At 54.1% G+C, this 17,811-nt stretch overlaps 1 protein-coding gene across 2 annotated transcripts in view; it reads left to right on the plus strand.

Moving 5' to 3' along the window:
* ccdc187 (coiled-coil domain containing 187) overlaps nt 1-17,399 on the plus strand; it is a 43,966-nt gene extending 26,567 nt beyond the window's left edge. The window contains exons 6-13 of one of the 2 annotated variants that reach the window (XM_067970196.1): nt 2,330-2,435; nt 4,283-4,798; nt 9,967-10,127; nt 11,213-11,275; nt 11,784-11,903; nt 12,668-12,783; nt 13,572-13,669; nt 14,261-17,399. In XM_067970196.1, coding sequence (XP_067826297.1) covers nt 2,330-2,435; nt 4,283-4,798; nt 9,967-10,127; nt 11,213-11,275; nt 11,784-11,903; nt 12,668-12,783; nt 13,572-13,669; nt 14,261-14,415 — 1,335 coding nt within the window. In that variant the 3' untranslated portion in view covers nt 14,416-17,399. The remainder of the gene's footprint in view (nt 1-2,329; nt 2,436-4,282; nt 4,799-9,966; nt 10,128-11,212; nt 11,276-11,783; nt 11,904-12,667; nt 12,784-13,571; nt 13,670-14,260) is intronic. The other variant, XM_067970197.1, reaches the window with a different exon arrangement.
* Nucleotides 17,400-17,811: the final 412 nt, after the last annotated feature.

Raw genomic sequence — 17,811 nt, forward strand, 5'->3', positions numbered from 1 at the left:
GCTCCTTCTTAAATATAATGATGTGGAGATGCCGGTGATGGACTGGGGTTGACAAATGCAAGGAATCTTACAACACCAGGTTATAGTCCAACAATTGGACTATAACCTGGTGTTGTAAGATTCCTTGCAATTCTTAAATATATTCAGTGACTTGGCCTCCACAGCTTCTGTGGTAGAGAATTCCACAGGTTCACCACCCTCTGAGTGAAGAAATTTCTCCTCATCTCAGTCCTAAATGTCCTACCTCGTATCCTGAGACTGTGACCCCTCGTTCTAGACTCCCCAGCCAGGGGAAACATCCTCCCTGCATCCAGTCTGTCTAGCCCTGTCAGAATTTTATATGTTTCAATGAGATCCCCTCTCATTCTTCTAAACTCGAGTGAATACAGGCTGAGTCGACCCAATCTCTCCTCGTACGACAGTCCTGCCATCCCAGGGATTAGTCTGGTGAACCTTCGCTGCACTCCCTCTATGGAAAGTATATCCTTTCTTAGGTAAGGAGACCAAAACTGCACACACTACTCCAGGTGTGGTCTCACCAAGGCCCTGTATAACTGCAGTAAGGCATCCTTGCTCCTGTACTCAAATCCTCTTGCAATGAAGGCCAACATACCATTTGCCTTCCTAACTGCTTGCTGCACCTGCATGTTTGCTTTCAGTGACTGGTGTACAAGGACACCCAGGTCCCTTTATTTATCAACATTTCCCAATCTATCACCATTTAAATAATACTCTGCCTTTCTGTTTTTCCTTCCAAAGTGGATAACTTCACATTTATCCACATTATACTGCATCTGCCATGTATTTGCCCACTCACTCAACTTGTCTAAATCGCCTTGAAGCCTCTTTGCATCCTCCTCACAACTAGTTTTGTGTCGTCTGCAAACTTGGAAATGTTACATTTAGTTCCCTCATCCAAATCATTGATATATATTGTGAATAGCTGGGGCCCAAGCACTGATCCCTGCGGTACCCCACTAGTCACTGCCTGCCATCCGGAAAAAAAGACCCGTTTATTCCTACTCTCTGTTTCCTGTCTGTCAACCAATTCTCAATCCATGCCAGTATATTCCCCCAATCCCATGTGCTTTAATTTTGCACACTAACCTCTTATGTGGGACTTTATCAAAGGCCTTCTGAAAATCCAAATAAACCACATCCACTGGTTCTTCCCTATCTATTCTACCAGTTACATCCTCAAAAAACTCCAGTAGATTGTTGGGCTGGCAGAGGTTACAGAGATAGGGAGGGCTGAGCCACCATCCTAATTTCTGTGGCTCCCCTGCTCACCGTCTAATCTGTGGGTCTCTGGAGGGAGAGGGCCTTAAATAGTTTTTTTTCTTAAAAGTAGTAGTAATCTATTTCCTGGGGAGTTACTGACTTTATGGTAAGTGATGGTGCACTGATCAGAAGTGGAGGGCGTCAGTCCCCACTTTCTTGTAAAGGCCCTGACTCCGAGCCCCATGGGGCTCTGTCACTGGCCTGGTTTGGCCCAGTCTCCTAGTTTTGGTTTTACTCTGGATTCGTGCTGCGCGCTTTAATATAACCGGTTTGTGAACTGCAGCTTCCTGGTACAGGCGTTTGGTCAGTGTTTCATTTCCTGTCAAAACACTTGAGAGAATTGCCGCTAAAATCCCCCACCAACTCAGAACTTGATGTGACCACCTACTCCTGCTGGTATTTCATAAACTATCAGTCTGTCGCTCCTTGTTCTCTCACCCTCACCTCCCCCAATAGTCATGGTTTCTCAGACCTGTTTTTTGAAATGAGCTGCTGTTTGAGTCTCTGTGCCCCTGTCCCACTAATCCCACACAGCTTGTCCTGTCCTCAATTGTTTAGCCCCCCTTCCCTTTTCTCCTCTCCTGAAGGTGCTGACCCACCCTGGGGTTCAGGTCCCCCCTCCTCTCCTGAAGGTGCTGACCCTCCCCGGGGTCCAGGTCCCCCCCTCTCCTGAAGGTGCTGACCCTCCCCGGGGTCGACCTCCACAGGCTCTGACTGCTGTCTGATATTTAAACCATGGCCGTTCTCCATGGGTCAGTTTGGACAGTGAGAGTGAACAGGCCGGTCGGCCTGGCAGTGTCCAGCAGGGTTTACTGATTACCAAGCAGCAGTGGGGGCCCTGGCTGATTTTTATTCCCTGCTCTTTATCTTCCTTCTCTCCCTTTTTGGTCAGACACACACTTTATTTCTTGCTTGCTTTCACTTGAAGACTGTCCCATGTGATATTCAGGTTTTTGCTATATTGGTTTAGAGCCTGAACAGGATGTTCAGCGAAGGGGTTCCCAAGGGTGATGATGTAAGTAATCCTATACCTGTGTTGGAATTGTAGGAAGTGGCCAGGAGGTTACAGGAAGAGGAAGAACTAAGGAACCAGCGAAGATTGGAATTGGAAGCTGAGCTGTACGGAACTGGAGAAGAGACGCACAGGCAGAGAGGTAAACCATGCAATGCGTCCCTGTGGGATTGGATACTGCAGGGACAGCTTCACCACCAGGGCGTTCATCTTGTACCATCAGACCGCTCCAAGATAGAGGGATCCTAATCCAATGGGATTGAGGTGTTGGATGGCTGGAAAAAAAAGAGGTGGTGGATGGATGGGTGGGTGGGATTGTGAGGGTGGGTGGGTGGGATTGTGGTGGTGGGTGGGTAGGATTGTGGGGGTGGGTTTAACCTGCACACTCAATCTCACCAGTTTAAGAGCAGATCAGGTTCCCAGGATGCAGTTGCAGTAGTTTCCTCCTGTCATTGGTTGTAGTTTTGGGACGATTGTCAGTCAAAGTTTGTTCTACGCTCTCCTCCTTTCCAGCTCCCGTCCCCAAGAAGATTTCTGGTCTCGCTTATCCCTCAATGGTACAAGGAAATGCCTGGGAACTTGCTGAATATTGTCGCATCAAACAAAGCTCAGAAATTACTTTCCCTCCAACTCTGTTTAACCTTTGGACTCTAGGTGCAAATGTTGCTTCCTGCGTGGGAATCTTTGGCTTCACTTCTGCGATGGTTTACTGAGTGGGAATTGCATGGACATTCCTCTGTCTGCCTCTCTGTCTGCCTCTCTGTCTGCCTCTCTGTCTGCCTCTCTGTCTGCCTCTCTGTCTGCCTCTCTGTCTGCCTCTCTGTCTGCCTCTCTGTCTGCCTCTCTGTCTGCCTCTCTGTCTGCCTCTCTGTCTGCCTCTCCCTCCGAGTTCCTGTTCTTGGCAGCTGGTGATGGGAGCTTAGTATATTGTAAATTCAAAAGCTTCATCTTTCAGCTTGGACTTCAAGTTTCTAACCATCAATAGAAAAACCAATCAAGTTGGGGGTCGGAACCTGGAAAAGCTGGGTATAAAACGGTCGGGAGATTGTTTCACTGACCCAGGATGGTCATCCATCACCAAACCAACCACTTCAATATCCGGCCTCAGGCTGGTGTTGAGAGTTAGACTCTCGGGCGCTGCAACTTCTAGTATGGCCCAGAGAAGCTCATTCCCCATTTCTCCATTGGTCGGGTTCATTTCTCCCCCCCCCCCCCCCCCCCCCCCCTCACCTGGCCAAATTCCTCTACTCGGAAATGGCACAAAATTTGAAATTTTGGCACCTCCGAGGAACCTTTAGATTGTGAGGGTCAGATTATTGCCTTCTGTTTACAAGGGAGATTATAACGGGGTTCCCTATTCATTCTCAGGATGTGAGCGTCACTGGCAAGGCCAGCATTTATTGCCCATCCATTGAGGTTTGATGCAACAGAGTGGCTTTTAAGCCACTTCAGAGGGCAGTTAAGAGTGAACCGGCTCAGACTGGAGTCACATATAGGCTCAGACTGGGTAATGACTCCGGATTTCTTTCCCTCAAGAACGATAGTGAACCTGTTGAGTTTTTAACGACAATCCGACCGCTTCAGGGTCACTTTTACTAAAATCAGCTTTTTATTTCCAAGTTTTCAAACTGCCCTGGTGGGGTTTGAACTCGTGTTCTCTGGATTACTGGTCGAGTAATATAACTCATACCCTCTCGTACTCCTGCCATACCTCGTAACAATCACCAGAGGGCATGTCCCAGTGTATGTGGAGTTAAATAACTAGAACATAGAACCCTGTGCTGAAGTGGGGTGATGTTACTTCATTGGGTTAACTAAGAATGACCCCAACAGTGTTGGGTTAAAGGTGATTGTATCTCTAATAAATTCTACCTGTAAAGTTCTGAACCAGCTGCACTGAGCAGGATTAAAGTCTTAAAATAATATTTTCACCCTTTCCCACTGACTCGTGTGTTACTAACCCACCTGCTTTGTGTTTGCATGTGAAAGAACGCACCAGTCTGCGAGCTGAGCGCCACCATCCCAGTGACTGCAGTGAGGGTGAGAACTCTCACTGCCATGGAGACGATAGGCCAGGTTCACTCAGCAGGCGTAGGCTCTCGGGAGATGGGAGCAGGAGACGCAGATCGGCCCAAGGAGGGAGCGTCAATCAGCAGGCCGGTCTGAGCATCAGTGGGGCTCCTCCAGACTCCTCCCCCCGGATCTCCCCGTATCCTCGGAGCTCTGCGCACAGCCAGACTCCGGAGCAGGGGCCTGGTCCGGGGAGCAGGAGCTATAGATCCCGACGGGATGGTTTGAGAGAGTCCGTCCGTCCCGACCAACACCAGAGCTCGCGTGGGGGAGGCAATCGGAGAGAGGAGAGTCTCCTCCAGCCCAGTGGCCGCAGGTACTGCAGCTCAGAGAACAATGGTGTTTGCGAGGACGTTGTCCGAGAGCAAGGCTGGAGGAGGAGCGATCAGCAGCGAAACGGGAATGCTCAAAGCCGGATTGCGGAAATTCAGCCAGGTACCTGGACCGCCCGCGGGGGGCCCACGCCCAATCCTTATCTTATTGTAGGACCTTGGATTCTTAGAGCCGAGTTGAATCTGAAAGTTGTACTGGATACAGGAGGAGTAACTGGAGTTTAACAAAGTGCAGACTCATTGTAAAGAAATGAAGAACTTGCATTTCTATAGCGCCTTTCACAACCTCAGGATGTCCCAAATTCGCTGTAATGCGCTTAAGTACTTTTGAAGTGTAGTTTTTGTTGTAATGTAGGAAACAAGGCAGCCAATTTGCGCACAGCAAGATTCCACAAAAGCATTGACCAGATTTTAGTGATGTTGGTTGAGGGATAAATATTGGCCGGGTCACCGGGGAGAACACTCCCACTCTTCTTCAAAATAGTGGCCACGGGATCTTTTACATCCCCCGGACAGTGCAGCGCTCCCTCCGTGCTGACCCCCTCCCGGACAGTGCAGCGCTCCCTCCGTGCTGACCCCCTCCCGGACAGTGCAGCGCTCCCTCCGTGCTGACTCCCTCCCGGACAGTGCAGCGCTCCCTCCGTGCTGACCCCCTCCCGGACAGTGCAGCGCTCCCTCCGTGCTGACCCCCTCCCGGACAGTGCAGCGCTCCCTCCGTGCTGACCCCCTCCCGGACAGTGCAGCGCTCCCTCCGTGCTGACCCCCTCCCGGACAGTGCAGCGCTCCCTCCGTGCTGACCCCCTCCCGGACAGTGCAGCGCTCCCTCCGTGCTGACCCCCTCCCGGACAGTGCAGCGCTCCCTCCGTGCTGACCCCCTCCCGGACAGTGCAGCGCTCCCTCCGTGCTGACCCCCTCCCGGACAGTGCAGCGCTCCCTCCGTGCTGACCCCCTCCCGGACAGTGCAGCGCTCCCTCCGTGCTGACCCCCTCCCGGACAGTGCAGCGCTCCCTCCGTGCTGACCCCCTCCCGGACAGTGCAGCGCTCCCTCCGTGCTGACCCCCTCCCGGACAGTGCAGCGCTCCCTCCGTGCTGACCCCCTCCCGGACAGTGCAGCGCTCCCTCCGTGCTGACCCCCTCCCGGACAGTGCAGCGCTCCCTCCGTGCTGACCCCCTCCCGGACAGTGCAGCGCTCCCTCCGTGCTGACCCCCTCCCGGACAGTGCAGCGCTCCCTCCGTGCTGACCCCCTCCCGGACAGTGCAGCGCTCCCTCCGTGCTGACCCCCTCCCGGACAGTGCAGCGCTCCCTCCGTGCTGACCCCCTCCCGGACAGTGCAGCGCTCCCTCCGTGCTGACCCCCTCCCGGACAGTGCAGCGCTCCCTCCGTGCTGACCCCCTCCCGGACAGTGCAGCGCTCCCTCCGTGCTGACCCCCTCCCGGACAGTGCAGCGCTCCCTCCGTGCTGACCCCCTCCCGGACAGTGCAGCGCTCCCTCCGTGCTGACCCCCTCCCGGACAGTGCAGCGCTCCCTCCGTGCTGACCCCCTCCCGGACAGTGCAGCGCTCCCTCCGTGCTGACCCCCTCCCGGACAGTGCAGCGCTCCCTCCGTGCTGACCCCCTCCCGGACAGTGCAGCGCTCCCTCCGTGCTGACCCCCTCCCGGACAGTGCAGCGCTCCCTCCGTGCTGACCCCCTCCCGGACAGTGCAGCGCTCCCTCCGTGCTGACCCCCTCCCGGACAGTGCAGCGCTCCCTCCGTGCTGACCCCCTCCCGGACAGTGCAGCGCTCCCTCCGTGCTGACCCCCTCCCGGACAGTGCAGCGCTCCCTCCGTGCTGACCCCCTCCCGGACAGTGCAGCGCTCCCTCCGTGCTGACCCCCTCCCGGACAGTGCAGCGCTCCCTCCGTGCTGACCCCCTCCCGGACAGTGCAGCGCTCCCTCCGTGCTGACCCCCTCCCGGACAGTGCAGCGCTCCCTCCGTGCTGACCCCCTCCCGGACAGTGCAGCGCTCCCTCCGTGCTGACCCCCTCCCGGACAGTGCAGCGCTCCCTCCGTGCTGACCCCCTCCCGGACAGTGCAGCGCTCCCTCCGTGCTGACCCCCTCCCGGACAGTGCAGCGCTCCCTCCGTGCTGACCCCCTCCCGGACAGTGCAGCGCTCCCTCCGTGCTGACCCCCTCCCGGACAGTGCAGCGCTCCCTCCGTGCTGACCCCCTCCCGGACAGTGCAGCGCTCCCTCCGTGCTGACCCCCTCCCGGACAGTGCAGCGCTCCCTCCGTGCTGACCCCCTCCCGGACAGTGCAGCGCTCCCTCCGTGCTGACCCCCTCCCGGACAGTGCAGCGCTCCCTCCGTGCTGACCCCCTCCCGGACAGTGCAGCGCTCCCTCCGTGCTGACCCCCTCCCGGACAGTGCAGCGCTCCCTCCGTGCTGACCCCCTCCCGGACAGTGCAGCGCTCCCTCCGTGCTGACCCCCTCCCGGACAGTGCAGCGCTCCCTCCGTGCTGACCCCCTCCCGGACAGTGCAGCGCTCCCTCCGTGCTGACCCCCTCCCGGACAGTGCAGCGCTCCCTCCGTGCTGACCCCCTCCCGGACAGTGCAGCGCTCCCTCCGTGCTGACCCCCTCCCGGACAGTGCAGCGCTCCCTCCGTGCTGACCCCCTCCCGGACAGTGCAGCGCTCCCTCCGTGCTGACCCCCTCCCGGACAGTGCAGCGCTCCCTCCGTGCTGACCCCCTCCCGGACAGTGCAGCGCTCCCTCCGTGCTGACCCCCTCCCGGACAGTGCAGCGCTCCCTCCGTGCTGACCCCCTCCCGGACAGTGCAGCGCTCCCTCCGTGCTGACCCCCTCCCGGACAGTGCAGCGCTCCCTCCGTGCTGACCCCCTCCCGGACAGTGCAGCGCTCCCTCCGTGCTGACCCCCTCCCGGACAGTGCAGCGCTCCCTCCGTGCTGACCCCCTCCCGGACAGTGCAGCGCTCCCTCCGTGCTGACCCCCTCCCGGACAGTGCAGCGCTCCCTCCGTGCTGACCCCCTCCCGGACAGTGCAGCGCTCCCTCCGTGCTGACCCCCTCCCGGACAGTGCAGCGCTCCCTCCGTGCTGACCCCCTCCCGGACAGTGCAGCGCTCCCTCCGTGCTGACCCCCTCCCGGACAGTGCAGCGCTCCCTCCGTGCTGACCCCCTCCCGGACAGTGCAGCGCTCCCTCCGTGCTGACCCCCTCCCGGACAGTGCAGCGCTCCCTCCGTGCTGACCCCCTCCCGGACAGTGCAGCGCTCCCTCCGTGCTGACCCCCTCCCGGACAGTGCAGCGCTCCCTCCGTGCTGACCCCCTCCCGGACAGTGCAGCGCTCCCTCCGTGCTGACCCCCTCCCGGACAGTGCAGCGCTCCCTCCGTGCTGACCCCCTCCCGGACAGTGCAGCGCTCCCTCCGTGCTGACCCCCTCCCGGACAGTGCAGCGCTCCCTCCGTGCTGACCCCCTCCCGGACAGTGCAGCGCTCCCTCCGTGCTGACCCCCTCCCGGACAGTGCAGCGCTCCCTCCGTGCTGACCCCCTCCCGGACAGTGCAGCGCTCCCTCCGTGCTGACCCCCTCCCGGACAGTGCAGCGCTCCCTCCGTGCTGACCCCCTCCCGGACAGTGCAGCGCTCCCTCCGTGCTGACCCCCTCCCGGACAGTGCAGCGCTCCCTCCGTGCTGACCCCCTCCCGGACAGTGCAGCGCTCCCTCCGTGCTGACCCCCTCCCGGACAGTGCAGCGCTCCCTCCGTGCTGACCCCCTCCCGGACAGTGCAGCGCTCCCTCCGTGCTGACCCCCTCCCGGACAGTGCAGCGCTCCCTCCGTGCTGACCCCCTCCCGGACAGTGCAGCGCTCCCTCCGTGCTGACCCCCTCCCGGACAGTGCAGCGCTCCCTCCGTGCTGACCCCCTCCCGGACAGTGCAGCGCTCCCTCCGTGCTGACCCCCTCCCGGACAGTGCAGCGCTCCCTCCGTGCTGACCCCCTCCCGGACAGTGCAGCGCTCCCTCCGTGCTGACCCCCTCCCGGACAGTGCAGCGCTCCCTCCGTGCTGACCCCCTCCCGGACAGTGCAGCGCTCCCTCCGTGCTGACCCCCTCCCGGACAGTGCAGCGCTCCCTCCGTGCTGACCCCCTCCCGGACAGTGCAGCGCTCCCTCCGTGCTGACCCCCTCCCGGACAGTGCAGCGCTCCCTCCGTGCTGACCCCCTCCCGGACAGTGCAGCGCTCCCTCCCTTGAACCCACGACCTTCTGACTCAGAGACGAGAGTGAGACCCACTGAGCCACGGGCTGACACCAGGTGTGGGAAACGAGTATGTCAGGGGCCCTGTTCTGATCAATTCATTGAATTTTACAGCACAGGAGGAAGCCATTCGGCCCATCGTGCCTGCTGTCTCTCCAAGGGCCTGTCCCTGTCCCTGCCCTTTCCCCAAACCTTTTTTCTTTTTCATGCACTTCACTTTTAAAATCTAATATGGATTCTGTTTCCACTGTTTATGATGGAACAGTCCATGTCCTAATAAAAAAAAATCCCCCCAATCTCTCCCTTTGTTCTTTTGGTGATCAGTTCTACCCTCGAATTACCCATTCACCTTCCAGTGGAACCAGTTTTTAACAATTTACCTTCTCAAAATGAACCTCTCGATCTGATCCCTTCACCGTCTCTCCTTCAGTGTAAAGTATCCAGGTCTGGTGGCCTCTCCGCTTTTTGAGCATTGGTTTAATGTCAGGAGGCCGTAAATGACCAGATACAAACTTACAGATTTCAGGTGAGGAATTTTTCTCTTGAAGTTGAAGGTCAGACTCGGTCCAGTTGGTCAGGGCTTTGCACGATGGTCAGTGAGCTGTAACGATTGCCACACCCAAAGTGGAGTCCATTGCGGGGGGGGAGGGGGAGATACGAGGGGGCGAGGGCATATGGCAAAATTAGGTGCTTCGAGGAGGCGGAGGGGATGTGGTGACTGAGGTGACCAGTGCTAAGGCAGGCGCTGGACACTACAATGGAATTCAACTCCCTGGGCTAGAAGGGGATAAAGGCAACCCAGACCCATGCACCTGATCTCTATCCAGTGACCCTGTCCCCTGCTGAAAAGGACATCGGGTGAGCTCCAGATTGGGCTGAGATGTGATGCCCTCCACAGTGGAATAGCCAGACACCACTCGCACGTGAAGAATGGCCGGTCGAGAGGGCGTCCAGTGATCTGCTGCCCTCGCATGAGTCGGCCGCTAATGGAGAGCGGAATGTAAACGGATTTTGGTGTCTGTTTTTTCCAGGGAAGAGGTCGTGGCGTGGGTATGAGCTGAACCCTCTGGACAGGGGGGTGGCGGAGCTGAATATCAAAGATTCCTACGAGTCCGACCAGGAGCAGCTGCAGCGAGACGAAGCTCTGGCCCGCTGGCTGCAGGCGGAGGAGGAAGCAAGGATGGTGCAGCTGGTACGTGAGACAAGTCGGGCACTCGGAGTTTCGTGGTATCGATTAGATGGTCATTAAAGGGGGACTGGGCTGGTTTAACATGGTCACCAAACGATCACCAAGACCTCCCTATCTCTGTAACCTCCTCCAGCCCTACGACCCTCCGCGATCTCTGCACTCCCCTAATTCCGGCCTCTTGCACATCCCCGATTTTAATCGCTCCACCATTGGCGGCCGTGCCTTCAGCTGCCTGGGCCCTAAGCTCTGGAATTCCCTCCCTAAACCTCTCTCAAAACCTACCATTTTTTTAAGCAAGATTGTACAACTGAGTGGCTTGCTAGGCCATTTCAGAGAGCTGTTAAGAATCAACCACATTGCTGTGGGTCTGGAGTCACATATAGGCCCAGACCGGGTAAGAACGGCAGGTTTCCTCCCCTAAAGGTCATTAGTGAACCAGATGGGTTTTTACGACAATCCGGTAGTTTCATGGCCATCATTACTGACACTGGTTTTTTTAAATTCCAGATTTTATTTAATTGAATTTAAATTCCCCAGCTGCCGTGGCGGGATTTGAACTCATGACTCCGGATTATTAGTACAGGCCTACTGGATTACTAGTCCAGTAACATAACCACTATGCTACCGTACCTGGATAAGAATGGCAAGGGCAGCAGGCACATGGGAACAACACCACCTGCACGTTCCCCTCCAAGTCACACACCATCCCGACTTGGAAATATATCGCCGTTCCTTCATTGTCGCTGGGTCAAAATCCTGGAACTCCCTTCCTAACAGCACTGTGGGAGAACCTTCACCACACGGACTGCAGTGGTTCAAGAAGGCGGCTCACCACCACCTTCTCGAGGGCAATTAGAGATGGGCAATAAATGCTGGCCTCGCCAGCGACACCCACATCCCGAGAATGAATATCTAATGGAAAGGATTGTACAGGTTCTGGGTGGTTGGGGCTGCCAGCCTTTTCTTGTATGTTGCGGGAAACAGCTGTGGGTTGGATATAAAATATTTTTACATTTTGCTTCTCGGGCTGTTTTGCTGCTTGTGTTCCCTATAAATCCAAACATACATTCTTGAAAAATCTCTTGCAGAAGTCAAGGAGCCAAAAGAATCAGGAGGAGGACTTCCTTACAGCACAGGTTGCACAGGACGAGGTAACGCCCGTGCACAGGTTTAATTGGGGACTGAATTGTATTGGGGACATGATGGGGGCGATCTCACCGTCCATTTCATTAGCGGGCCTGTGCTCAACGGCCCAGACAATCGAGGTCAGTTTACCGAGCCCGGGGGTCAAACAGACAACCCTCACTGTATTTCCAACTTGCCTGGCCAATATTTATCCCTCAATCAACATCACTTTTTAAAAAAAAACAGATGATCAGGATATTATCACATTGCTGTTAGTGGGATCTTGCTGTGCGCAAATTGGCTGTCGTGTTTCCTACATTACAACAGTGACTACACTTCAAAAAAAAAAAGTACTTCATTGTCTGTAAAGTGCTTTGGGACGTCCTGAGGTCACGAAAGGCGCTCTATTAAGTTTTTTCTTTTCCACCCCCTTTTTTTAAAAACATTCCTTGCATGAAACAGGTTGTCTATTTTACAATGCCTTTGACTTGACAAAAGCCAAGGTCTATCTAAGGCCAAGTCTGCTTCTACCAGGAAATAGCCAAGTACATCCAGAGACAAGAACTGAAAGCCCACAAACAGTCCAAGGAGCTGGAGCAGAAGGTGGTGAGGAGAGAGTATTCAGGAGAAAGCAACGATTCCTCGGAGAGGCAGGTAGGGAAGAGTGCGTCAAATCCAGGATAAGAAACTTCCGTTATTTAGTAGAGTTCACCAATTTGATTCAAGAATCCAACTTGATTGATTTAACCACATGACATTGGTTAAATGGATCAAATTTGGGCAACAGGGGTCATGGCACAAAATATTGGTGCAATAATCTGTTGTCATAGATTGGTTGGTTTGGAGTTTGTCCCAATATTTATCTGCCTGGCACGATCCCAAACTCCGCACTGCCATCGCTGAGAGGTGCAGATGGAGGGGCTGAGAGCAGTCAGCTCAAACTATTACTGGATGAGACCAGGAAGCAGCTTCCTGCCTGCCTGCTGGGCAGTAATATATGCTTTCAGCCTCTTCCTCTTCCTCTCCTGAATGTGCTGATTCCCCATTTCCTCACTGGAGGAGCTGACAATTATCTGGTGCTTTGCTAAAGTCGATACCCTTCACACGTGAACCTTGACCGCATTAGCAGGCAATTTGACCGGGTCCATCCTCGCCCGATATCCGTGCACAGGTTTTGTTTTCCGCACTGGGAATCAGTCGGGAGCAGGAATGCTGTACAAACATTCCCCGTCTCCAGCACAGAATGCATGAGATTAACTATAACTCGGCACAGCCTGTGAGTCAAACCAGAGGCCTCCCTCGTCTGTATCGGTCCGTTACTCAATTAACCGGGCGAGCCATTGGGATTGTTCGGTGGGGGGGCGGAGGAGAGGGGGTTGTTTGGGTTAGTCTCGATTAACATCGTCTTTCATTTCCAGAGTGAAGCCGGCACCGCTCGACAAGAGCGACTCAACTCTGAAGGGTTCCCCTCCCCAAGCGGGGAGCAGACCCCCGAGAGAGGGGCATCTCCCACGGAGCAGCTACAGAGGGCAAGGTATGAGCTCCCAGTGATATCACTGTGGGTGGGGACGAGGAGGAATGGCTTTGAGGGGGGGTTAGTGAGACTGTGACCCTCTCTCCGTACTTTCTTTCTCCCCAGTGTTGCCCATCTCCTCCTGAAGCTGTTGACTCCCTTTTGATTGGTTTTTCCCGCACAGACTTGCGTCCCGGACCCAGGTTGTTTACATTTGAACGATCGGTATTGACTGATTGAGGGGGCTGTTTCTAGTCAAGGTCACTGGAGAGTAATTGGGTGCCATCACTCCTATATTACTCCATCCACCCTCCTATATTACTCCATCCACCCTCCTATATTACTCCATCCACCCTCCTATATTACTCCATCCACCCTCTCCCAACAGCACAGGGTAAATGTAGAAACTCCAACTGTTGGCAGGGCTGAGATCAACTAATCAGCCCAGACTGGAACCCAAAGCTGGGACTGAGTGGCCTGAATGTTTCAGCTACTCACTGACTAAACGCTGAGCCCTCGAGCGGAGGGAGGGAGGGAGGGAGCGTTAACAATCATCATCGAAAAAAACATCAGTTCAAATTCTGAATCGTTCCACCTACAGAGAGACACGATTGTGTGTTGGACCAATCATTTTGTGTTCTTATTTAAGAAACGTACCCATCCAAATATAGATCAATCTTGTGGAAACAATGACGTTTTGTACAGTCCCCAACATGGAGAGTAACAGGAGTGAGTTACTGCTCTGTATCGGAGATATAATCTTCTCTTTTATGAGAGTCTTTTTATGATAAAATTTTTTTTTGCTCCAGGTATCTGTTCCCCCGTAACATCGCAGAGGAGCTCGATCCAACCTTTAAAACCAAAAACACTGAGCACTCGTCTGGCCGTCTCCCCGCTGCCCCGCCAGGTAACACACTAACAACAACAACTTGCATTTATATAATGCCTTTTAACATAGTAAAACATCCCAGGGCGCTTCACAGGAGCGATTATCAAACAAAGTTTGACTCCGAGCCACATACAGAGATATTGGGACGGGTGATCAAAAGCTTGGAGAGGTTTAGGGAGGGAATTCCAGAGCTCAGGGCCCAGGCAGCTGAAGGCACGGCCGCCAATGGTGGAGCGATTAAAATCGGGGATCCATAAGAGGCCGGAATTGGAGGAGCGCAGAGATCTCGGAGGGTTGTAGGGCTGGAGGAGGTTGCAGTGATAGGGAGGGGCGAGGACCATGGAGGGATTTGAAAACAAGGATGAGAATTTTAAAATCAAGGTGTTCCCGGACTGGGAGCCAATGTAGGTCAGCGAGCACAGGGGGTGATGGGAGAACGGGACTTGGTGCGAGTTAGGATACGGGCAGCACTCCCAGGTATGTAAACCCCCCGAGCCCCTTGACTATATCCTAGCCTGTATTCACTCCTGGGTATCTGTAGTTCTCTGTATAATATGGTGTCTGTCGCAGCCGGTTAAACGGTAACTGATCCTCTTCCCCGTGCCGCAGCCTCGCCCCCCTCACGTGCCGTGCCGCCGGACGGTTTCTATGACTACCTGGATGATTCCTCGCAGCCGACGTTTGTTCCCCCAACCAGACGCCAGGAAGAGAAGCTGGTGAGACAGAAATCGAAGGACAAGAAGGAAGGATGCAAGCAGCAGTGAGGCCGGACTGAATTGTGTGATGGACTGAATGAGTCGGCTGGTTCAGGAGGCCTCTGACTGTCTATACATTCTCTCTCTCTCTCTCTCTCTCTCTCTCTCTCTCTCTCTCCTCTGCAGGGAACAAATCTTCCAATTTGAAATGTGTGGTGGATGAAGCTCTGTCACAATATGTGATGGTTTAAGGGCTTATTTTTTGTGCCAGGTTAAATTCCCATTCCCTACACAAGGAGGATGAGCCTCCTGGTCCCTGGGCCTCAGTGCTGCTCAAGTCAGTCACTCATTGGTGCTGGAGAGTGACCCAGGCTGGCTCGGTTGAGATTGAGAACTGTATGGGATCTCTGGCCAAACAGGATCTCTGAGACTGGGCTAATTGACAGACTGGTCCAGCACTGCCCCTGTGCTCTGAGCTCCAGCTCCAGCTCCTGGTCCAGCACTGCCCCTGTGCTCTGAGCTCCAGCTCCAGCTCCAGCTCCTGGTCCAGCACTGCCCCTGTGCTCTGAGCTCCAGCTCCTGGTCTAAGTGATCCCAAGCACTGCAGCATCAACCTGTCACAGGGACAGTTGTATATCAGTGAGGAGGGGGCTATTGGGGTTGAGATACAGAATCAGAGACTAAACCCCCTTGAATGGGCCTCATGTGAAGCTGGTTTAAAGTCTCTCCCTAGTGCGTGCTGCCTCTGATGTTGAAGGATGATGAGTCCAATAATGAGGTTTCTCTAAAGCCACGATTTCCTGCTCCACCTCATCCTATCTCCTCCTGGTCAGCCTCAGTGGTTTTCCTGCTGTGAGAGGGAGGTCAGACCCTGGCCATGTCTACATTTAATTCCGCACAGTCTAGCAATGCTTTGAAAAGCCCTTTAGGCAATCTGGTATCTGCAAACAATCCCCTGCCGCACTTGGGATTCTGAATGTTTTGTGTTTTGTTTAGAGGGAATGTCAGATTATGCAGCCTCTCTCTGTTGCTCTTCCTAATGTCCCAGTAATTCAGAGACTTTCAAACTTTTGATGCACTCTCAACCCCAGTCCTGATTTTCTAAAACTGGTTACTGAAGGAAAATAGTGATTGTCGTTTGCAGGAAATGTTTTTTTTGTTAACAAACAGAACAGAAACTGTTTTCTACCCAGTCAGCAGATACAGACAGCTGATCCGGGAGTATTGAGGTCTCCCTCCCCAGGGAATCCCTTCGAGTCTGGGTTCTGTCAGGAGCCCCGGATCAGGCCGTGCAATTTAACGGTACCGAGGAGCCGGGGGTCCCGGTGAGAGTCTGCGCTCCCCACCCCCCGGCGGGTTAAACACCTGGGGGAACTGGCGGTGCAGAACGCAAGAAATCGAAGCTGTGAGAATTTGTGGCACAGAACGGAGATTTGAGATAAATCTGCACTAGTGAGTGTGTCAGGGCAGTGTGGACACACTGGGAGTTCTGGGGAAAGTTTGGAGCTTGTCTTGCAGCTGCAACAAGCTTCCAGTTTGGGTTTTTTTTTTAAAAAGAAGTTAAGGTTCATCTAATTTGTTTCTTTGTCCCAAGCTGGTGATTTGGAAAGCCCCAAGGCTGAGGCCGGGTCAGCTCAGTCCCCTCAGAATTCTTCCCAGACTCTCCGAGGATACAGAACCAGAGACCTGACCCCAGACCCCTTCAATTTGTCTCATGTGAAGCTGCTTTAAAGTCTCTCCCTAGTGGCTGCTCTCTGTGATTTGAAGGATGAGGTGTCCCAGAGTGGGGTTTCACTAAAGCCATGATTTCATGCTCCACCTCGTCCTGTCTCCTGGTCAGATCTCCGGCTCAAACTGTGCCACACGGTCACTTACTACGGGCTGTGAACCAGTTAGAATCCTCCCCGAGCACTTGCCCACTGGGACCCTTGAAGTGGAGTGAATGGTCAAGCATGGTCACCCTGGGGGGGGCAGGGTCACCCTGGGGGGGGGCAGGGTCAAGGCAGCAAGATTACCCCCTCCCCCCGGCAGAGCGGCCGATATGGGCACCTTTGCCACAGCTCATGGCCTCTGGTCAGGAACAAGTGCTTTGACCAATTAACCTCTGGCCAATAAACACGGAACATCTGCTGATGGCAACGGGCAAAGGTTATGAGCTGCTGGATCAGGTATCCTGGATCAGATGGAGCATTCCTAAACCATGGTCTTCAGAGGCACTGAGTTATCTCAGTCCATGATCATTCCAGGAATGAACAGTCAGTGTTCCTTCCTCATGAGAATCCCCTAGTGTGAACTTCAGATCATGTGACTGGTGGATAATCCATTGAACCAACTCAACAACAACCTCGTTTACTAAACCCAGGATCTGGTCACATTCATGGAGAGACAGTCAGAGCAAGCGAGAGATTGACTTAAATCTGCCCCAAACTCAAAAGCCAGTTGTTTTCTACCCAACATTGCAGTCTGTGTCACTTAGCCAAAAAAAGGCTGATTTTTTTTTTTTTGTGTAATTCTTTAAAATACCATTTTCTGGTTTCTCTCGCACTAATTTAGCACCCACTCTGCCTCTGTTGCCATCCCAATCCCTGGTTGCAGACTCCAGCATTGAAAACTGTATCGAGGTGTCTCAGCCACATACTCCAGACTGCCTCACAGTTAGAGGGATTACTGGTAACATAGTGCCTCATTCCCTCCAAAACAACCAGTTATCTGTGAAGGTGAGACTCTGTGCCTATCCCATTCCTCTCCAATAAACGTGAGCATCATCCCTTCAGGCCCTGCCCTTACGGAGGGAAGTCACCTGTCTCTCTCTCTCTTTCCAAGAGGGCCCATTGAAAGATTTAGTGACTGTTCGCCCCCCAAAATAACGGGTTATCCTGTCAGAATTCCTCGTGTGTTTGTGTCTACTTGTTTTTGAAGGGGGGCGGAATTATTTAATTTTCGTTAGCTTTGGGTCAGATTGTAACTGACTTGCCTCGGCCCACACCAGCAGTTTTGTATTTTCATTGTTTGCATTACTCTGTACAAACAAATAAAACAATGCACAAATCCCAGCCTCCAGAGTCTGAGTTTCAGAACTGATTTATAAATCCTGCCTCTCTGTGGTTTGAAATCTGGTCTCTCTGTTTGGATGTCCTGAGGTCATGAAAGTACGATTATAAAATGCAAGCTTTCATTTCTTTTAAATTATCTATTAATCTCTCTCCTGTTTTCTCCTTCTGTCTTTTTCTCTTTTTTTCTTTTCCCCACTCCACCTTTCCCTGATTCATGTATCGACTAACAGTGCAATGATTCTCTGGAGAGGCTGGAGGATACAGCTCAGGGGGTTACTCGACCCTCTGTGTGAGGGGCTGACTGCCCCCCACCCTGCTTTTCCCTCATCCTCTCTTTTTCTCTCTCTCTCTCTCTTTTCCCCCCGCCCCTGGGCTAGCTGAGATTGGATCATTAAGAGTCACAGTGCCCACC

The sequence above is a fragment of the Heptranchias perlo genome, chromosome 32, assembly GCF_035084215.1.
Source record: "Heptranchias perlo isolate sHepPer1 chromosome 32, sHepPer1.hap1, whole genome shotgun sequence".
Lineage (NCBI taxonomy): Eukaryota > Metazoa > Chordata > Chondrichthyes > Hexanchiformes > Hexanchidae > Heptranchias > Heptranchias perlo.